At 36.7% G+C, this 7,500-nt stretch overlaps 2 protein-coding genes across 4 annotated transcripts in view; one reads left to right on the plus strand and one right to left on the minus strand.

The window, feature by feature from the left end:
• LOC137972182 (5-demethoxyubiquinone hydroxylase, mitochondrial-like) overlaps nucleotides 1–4,046 on the plus strand; it is a 13,732-nt gene extending 9,686 nt beyond the window's left edge. Inside the window, exons 5-7 of one of the 2 annotated variants that reach the window (XM_068819031.1) lie at nucleotides 302–370; nucleotides 1,405–1,493; nucleotides 3,906–4,046. In XM_068819031.1, coding sequence (XP_068675132.1) covers nucleotides 302–370; nucleotides 1,405–1,482 — 147 coding nt within the window. In that variant the 3' untranslated portion in view covers nucleotides 1,483–1,493; nucleotides 3,906–4,046. Of the gene's footprint in view, nucleotides 1–301; nucleotides 371–1,404; nucleotides 1,771–3,905 lie in introns of those variants that run through there. The other variant, XM_068819030.1, reaches the window with a different exon arrangement.
• Nucleotides 1,699–7,500, minus strand: part of LOC137972180 (uncharacterized) — a 13,811-nt gene continuing 8,009 nt past the window's right edge. For both annotated transcript variants that reach the window (XM_068819029.1, XM_068819028.1), the window contains 3 exons: nucleotides 5,128–5,259; nucleotides 3,838–4,032; nucleotides 1,699–3,276 (listed from right to left, as the gene is read on the minus strand). In XM_068819029.1, the coding sequence (XP_068675130.1) occupies nucleotides 2,908–3,276; nucleotides 3,838–4,032; nucleotides 5,128–5,259 (696 nt within the window). In that variant the 3' untranslated portion in view covers nucleotides 1,699–2,907. The remainder of the gene's footprint in view (nucleotides 3,277–3,837; nucleotides 4,033–5,127; nucleotides 5,260–7,500) is intronic.

Below are 7,500 nucleotides of genomic sequence, written 5' to 3' on the forward strand. Positions count from 1 at the left end.
TGTTGTTCATCGGTTTTAAGTGGTTATTCCAATGCTTTATTCCTCTATTTGGGCATTTTTGGCATCATGAAATTACATCATTTTTTGTGACAAAGCCCCTTTAAATAGGAAAATACAGGTGTCTTTGAAATCAAGGGATAACACTTAAAATGGTCACTTGGTGTTTAGTTAATGAATGGTAGTTTTGAAGTACAAAAAAAGAAAGATGATCTTTTGGTCATACTAGCACTTTGATAATAATGATGATGATGATGATGATGATAATAATAATTTACTATTGATGGTTTATTCCCAACTGTAGACTATACAAAAGTTTCGAGATGAGGAGCTAGAGCACCTTCATATTGGAGAAGAGCATGATGCAGGCAAAGTAATGTAACAGTTGTAATATTTCTGCACTGTTCAAAGTAATTAATGTATCCTGCAGACAGCTGAAAAAGATCTCAGATGAGAGTAGGGGTCAAACAGAACCCAAATGTGGCAGTGTGCCGTGTTTTAAATGATGAAAGACCAGCCAATGGCCTTAAATTTGAGCATCAGGGATCCAGTTAAAACCAGGGATTTGTGCTTTGATAAAGGGAGACACTCCTTTTGTTTGTTATGTTAAATTTACAAAATCACTCAAAATGTTTGCATTGTCCCATTTGTATTTTAGTGTAAATGTTAAATTAATAGTCAGATTACATTGAACTGGTCATTGAATTGGTTTATGTACTGTTAAAATAAACAAGCAGGAGTGGTTTATTGGCGACACCAAGTGGTTTAAGACCCGATAAAACATGACCTTGCTACAGTAGTTTATTGCGTGTCCCTCTGGAGTCTGTACAAAGGTTTAAAATGTGAGAGAACATTTTGCATACAAGATAAACAAGCTAATATGCTTTTTAGTGAATTATCAGTTTTTAAAGCTAATGCATGTTCACGACGTTTTATTGGTAATCTGATAGGTTGTTTCACTTGTGACTTATTAATGCGTTTCCAAAGGTTTAGTTGTGGTTTATCATTACCAAAGATTAAGAACATTTGTCATCATCGTGTGCATTATGCTTGCATACAGCACTGTAACATTTAGATATTGAACCTTCTCTTGTTACATGTGTGTGTCACCAGAAGTTGCAGCTTGATAAAACTGCTATCATATAGTAATTGACTTTGTTTTGTTGACTTTTTTAATGGGGAAATAGTTTTTTAACCCATTGACGAGAAAAAAATTGTCTGGCATTAGACAGAGTAAAATACTAAATCTGGCCGGTTTGGACGCCAAAGGGTTAATTAACAAGAGAGGTTACATGTCTGCTGTTAACTATCAATTTATTTTCCAACAGATGCAAAATAAATTTACTCATACCTGTACATTTAAAGAAAGCATGGTGTGAAAAAACTGGTTTGTTGTTTCCTTTGTAGGCACCTATGTATGAAACCTTGTCAACAGTTATCCAAACAGGTTGCAAAGCGGCAATATGGTTATCAGAGAAGATATAAGATCAAGCCATGTATGTTCACTGTCTTAATATTTACATTCATGATGCTTTGCCAAGGATCAGCTGGCTCCTGTTACAAGAATTTTTGTGAGGACGCTAAATTAAAACATTGAAACAAGAATTGCCAAAAGGGTTGTATGGGCCAAGGTTTGGCCACTATACTAAAAACCTGTTCTCTCTCTAAGAGACTGTAAAGGAGAGGCAGATGACGTGAATACATTGTACAAATAAAGTTTATTCTTTCGATGTTACACCATGTATTTGATACAAATAAAAAAATGTACTGCAAGATATTTAGAGATCTTTTGTTGCTAAAAAAGCTGACATGCTCGCTGTGATCTATGGTCAAAAACCTTGTGTAGACATACAAAAATTAAATTCTCATAAGAACAAATCAACTATACAAGTGTTAAAAAAAATTATCACTCAAAAGACTTCACAGGTGTTCTAATCTACCGGTACGCTTCTGTTAATACTAACAGCAGTATTGTTTGTTTTTGTCCTTTCTGGCCTTTATGGTCAGTACCTTAAGCAAACCATTAGTTGCATGCCAGGTAATTGTAACTGTGAACAGGCTCTTAAATAGGCCATTTTTGAAATATCAATATTCAGCTTGATAGTGAGGCAGAGAGGACAAAAACAGTAGAAACAAGTTGCAATGAATGTGAAAGATGTTATCATATCATCCACTTTCTTTTGTCTTTGTCCTCTAAATGTGTATATCGAAATAGGCCATTTTCGAGTTCATGTCTGCCTCCTCTTCAAAGCGAGTCTAAGTGCGAAGTTTTTGTGATGGTAATTAGTTTTCATTCAGATGTAAAGTAGAACTAATTACCATCACAAAAACTTTGCACTTAGACTCGCTTTCAAGAGAAGGCAGACATGAACTCGGAATTGGACTTGGTTTCAAGTAAAGAGGCAAAACTGTGCCCCACAGCATACAGGTGTGCTCAAAAGGCCTAATAACTTTTCAGGCCCTAAAAGCCAATACTTATTGTGAAACTGTCATCTGCTTGCTTTAAAAAGCTGGTCTTTTAGTATGTTTTTAAGTTAACCAAAAGCAAAATAATAATTGTGAAAATTGCTGACTTAAAACCTCTCCTTTGAGGCTTGTTAAGGTAATTTGTTATACAGACTGGTGGAATTGTGACACCAGAAAAGTTCAGACTTTTGAGTGCTTTGATGTACCAGTAAGAAGTTTGAGTTAGCAGCAACAACAACCACACACTTTGCCTCTTCTAACTTCATTCAAGGTCTGAAAGGAAATATGAACTTGTAACAGTGACTTTACGATTTCCATTTTATATGCATATTGAAACAGTTGATTGCAAAAAGAGAAAGTTGTATTTGGAAAACCTGTTCTTACAGGTGCTATTAGTATCGCTCATCCCTCGTAATATCTGGCTAACCCAGCAGTACAAAGAATTTATGGGCTTTCTAAGTCGTCAGGAAACCCAAGATCCATAACAATATCATGTCTTTGGATCTCCTTCAAGATGCTGACAAGCCTTTCAATGCAGCAAGAAGGATCTCTTTGTTCCCAAACAGAAAGAATGTAAGCCATTGGTGAAAAGTTAAGACTTCTGTGTGCTTTGTTTTCAATGGACTTTATTTCGTCAGCAGGAAAAACACCAAGATGCCCAGCAACATCTCGCCAGTTGTGACTTGCATATATAGTTCCATCCAGTTTTTCACAAATGTCCTTCCGCAATGCAAAATCAGATATCACACATTTTGAAGTACTATTTTCTGCCGCACATTGCTTTCCCAATTCTGCACAATGACTCCATGGCTTCTGGAAATAGCACGAAAAGCACGTTGTCAAATAAATTTCTACAAGTTTGATTTTACATTCTGAAACTACCCTTTACTAAGCTGAGATACTCAAAAAACTAACAATTTTGAGGACAACATTAATTGCACATACATGAATAGGTTTCACAGTCAAACTACCCCTAAACCATGAATTACCCAACCATCTAAATTCAATAGGAATGTTACCGACCTCAACATAATTATCAATTTGAGTAATATTTTTTACTGTGAGGTTATTAATTCTTGATTCTAAAAAATTCTGCATGACAAGTTTAGAGTGGAGATATTTTGTTGGTTAATTAATAATAATAATAATAATAATAATAATTATTATTATTATTATTAATTATTATTATTATTCTTATGCATTGTTACAGTGTAGCATCCTGGACCATACTTGTTGAGAACCAATAGTACCTCAGACTGTTGTGAAGTTTGGGTCGGGGGTTGAAGTTTGATCCCTTTTTCCTGATTTTGCAAGGTTTTGGGGTTGGCATTTATTGTATCACATACTGATCAGTGGCTTTTGTCCAAGACTAACCTTCAACTCAAAGTCTTCTGTGATGCCAAGATTGAATTTCTTGTTTACTGGACACTTTTCTCCTGCAGGGAGATTTTTCGGCTCCATGCAGACATATCCAACAAACTGGTCAGCTTTGGTGCCCAAATGTTGCAAATGAAACTCAATCACAAACCAAAACTGGTCAAGCTTCTCAATGATTTCATAGTCAACCTCCTGTTGGTGGAAATGCAGAGAAAAAGATTAATGGCCTAACAGTCATACAGGAAAGTAATTTTGTGCAATATAAGACACCTCCTTCCATCATTTTCTGACAGTGTAATCCTTATAGTTTATCGAATAAATGACATAATTTCCAGACCTGGAACAGTGTAAGAAGGCAAGAATTCTTGCAGCCGTGCCCCAATTAGTCTAGAATACAAGTAGTCTTTATAGCAAGTTATTATTTAAATTTTGTCAGTTTCTCTTGAGAGAATGCTGTTTTCCAATACATGTACTGTAGATAATGTTCCCACATAATTTATTAATGATAGCTCCTTTATAATAAACTAAGTAAAACAAAACTGCGACATGGCATTTATTATTTTGGTCATGACCTGCCTACTCTAATTTTTTGATTGTGAGTATGAGAGAGGGGAGGTAATCTGCAGGCATGCATGCATGATTGTATAGTTATTTTTTTCTCCAGCTAATCTCAGCTGTCCAGAATCCTCAATCCTTGAATCTGATTGGTTAATTGCAAGTGCTCCAGCGGCCCATAATTTCCCATCCGAACCCCGAGTACGGGCCACTTTGAGATTTCCAACTTTAGCAACGTTTCAAGCCTTTTGTAACAGCATAAAAGTGTTGTAAACAATGTTATTTAATGTAATGTGAATGTGTGTTGCTTTGATTTGAAGCTCATTACTCAACTTTATTTCAAGCCGTGTGCTCAGGACTTTTTCATGAACATCAATTTCTGTCACGTAACAGACATTTTAGGCCCTTTCACAGCGATCCGGTAGGAAAAAATAAACACTTTATTTGCTCGATATTGGGTAATACTGTGCCTGTGGTCTTGAGTATGGACCAAGACCTCTGGCACAGTTTTTCCCAAATAATGGACCTCCCAGTCTGCAAATAACAAGATAATATATATTGAGTGACAATGTCACCTTTAACCCTTTCAATGCTAAGAGTGATACTTATAGATTTTACTCTGTCTAACATCAGGTGATTTTACTCATCAATGGGGACAGCTTCAGGGATTTTTTATGTGCAATTTAATGTTCATTATAAGTTTTTAAAAAATATTAAAAGATACATACATACCTGGTAGTCTTCACTGGTGACTTTAAACTGCTTACAGTCGTGTTTTAGTGAGATGATGATGTCTGAGGAGACGTTGAAAGGGAATGTCTGTACCAAGTGATAATTGCTGGCAATCTCTCTATCCTTCACTTTCTACGGGCAAATTTTTAGCAATCATAACGATTAATATTTGATATATGACTTAATGAATTTAGTCATCCCCTTCAAGGGGCATGTTAGGGAGGACAACAAGCAGATTTAGAAGAAAAGAGAACTTATAAAGTGCTACTATGATAAAAAAAAAATCACTTCCTTTTTTCCTTCCTAAATTTCGAAAGTGAGCTTGCTTAACAATTGACTGGCACAATTTTGAGCTTTGATTTTCATCCAAAGACTATTTAATACTTTGAATGTAAGTTTTGGATTTCACGGTCCGCCATTGCTCACGTTCCAAACTCACTGATTGGACCTCAGAGGGTTGGAACTAGGGAAAAGTGATGTCATTTACTCACTAGCTTAAAATTTCAGCTTGTGAACATAGCTTATTACATATGCAAAACATGAGTTTAAAAGTCTGAAAACCCGAAACTCCTGTGCTGCACATTAATTTAGCCATGAACACATGCATTGTGTTCTCTAACTATCGAGTCTTTGACGTCATTTTCTCCTCTATCCAGCTCTCTCAAGATTTTAAGTTCGTAATGGCCGACCATTAAATAGGAAAATTTGTGTTAAAATAAACAGGACTGGTGTCTTTAATTTTTGAAATCAAGGCTTAACACTTTGTTCACTTACTGTTTAAGTAACATAGTTTTGAAATCCAAAGAAAAATAAAAATTGATTTTGGAGTCATGCAGCACTTTAACAATAGATGTCCTGGAATGCACATAATCAGATTCACCATGTCATGAAGTGTTCCTTTCCCCAAATTATACTTGCAAGTACATGCAATTACCATTACAAAGAGGCCCCCAAACTCTAGTCCTCAAATAAAAGAGAAACGGCTGCATTTACTCTCAACAAGATATTGCCAACCCTTAGGTAGCAAGTGTGTAGACTTAGGGGGACACTTTGTGTTGGGTATCAGACATAGGAATACCAGTGGCGTGGGCCTTCAATATACATGGGTCATTATGGCTGGATATTGGCCAAGTTCTGTTTTTGCGTATTTATGTCTTCGTCCACAAACACGCAAAAAAAGAACGAGGTCAATATCCAGCCATCTTGACTGAACCAGCTTGGTCACTTAAGGATTCATTATATGGGATAAAACACCAAAAAAATGATGACTAAGCAGGAAATCCCGAGCTGGCAAGATGGAGCTATCCTGCATGCTTGGGGTAGCCAATCACTGCGTGGGATTTGGATCATCTTGCCCACTCATGGAGCTAGTCATAACTTATAATAATAAGCCATTAGTCGTGATGGTTCATTGCACAAGTCTGATCAGGCCTTCTGATATTACGCGATGGTGCGATTTCGCACAATCGACCTCAAATCGCATCCGATCGCACAATTCTCGAAAAATCGCATAATTCACAAAAGGACGGACAAAATTCATAAAATGAAACATAAATCAACACGTTTCTTAGAAATCCCTGCATAAATACCCCATTTTTAAGATGATTTATCTTGGAAAAAGGCTAAGAAACCTTTAACATTCGAAGTTCAGGGCTTTATTTTTCATGTCGGGACCTGGTACGAGTCTCCTTCTATTGGTGCAACACAAACACGCCGTTATATACACACCACTGAAATGACACAGTTGCCTTCTCTTAGAGAAGAGATTTGTGAAAAATAAGCGAAGTTGTAAGTTTTTCGGCAAAATGTAGTTTCTTTCGTTGAAAACTGATAAAAACTTACTCATGGATAAGTTTGTTGTGAAAACGCTCGCTTTTTCTTCGACGAAGAAGGAAGTTCCCACCTTCCGCCCAATCTGACAGCTCACGATCGAGCAAGAAAGTACCTCACAGGTACACTCCACGTGCACGATGGACTGATATTTTTCTCGTCGTGCAATATTAGGGTCTTTTATACAAGAGAAAATAAGCCGCGGCTTACTCTGGCCACGGTGTACAAAAGACGCAAAAGGAACTATTAATACGAATATAACTTCCCAGGTCAATATAGGCCGCGGCTTGAAAAACACGTGAACGTAGATTTTGTACCATTTATACGGGGTGAACATTCGAGTCTTCTGTAAGCCGCGGCTTATTTTCTTTCGTATAAATGGCGGTATGGCCCTATTGTGATTGACCATCTTCGGAAGTTGGTGGTTGACAAGCACCTTGATCATTCACTTGGCATGTTAGCTGTGTCCTTTCAACTTTTAACGTGGTACACCGGTAGTGCAGAAGACCTCATTTTTTTTATTTATCCCAACTAATGTCGATC

This window comes from Montipora foliosa, chromosome 9, assembly GCF_036669935.1.
Source record: "Montipora foliosa isolate CH-2021 chromosome 9, ASM3666993v2, whole genome shotgun sequence".
In the NCBI taxonomy this organism is placed as follows: domain Eukaryota; kingdom Metazoa; phylum Cnidaria; class Anthozoa; order Scleractinia; family Acroporidae; genus Montipora; species Montipora foliosa.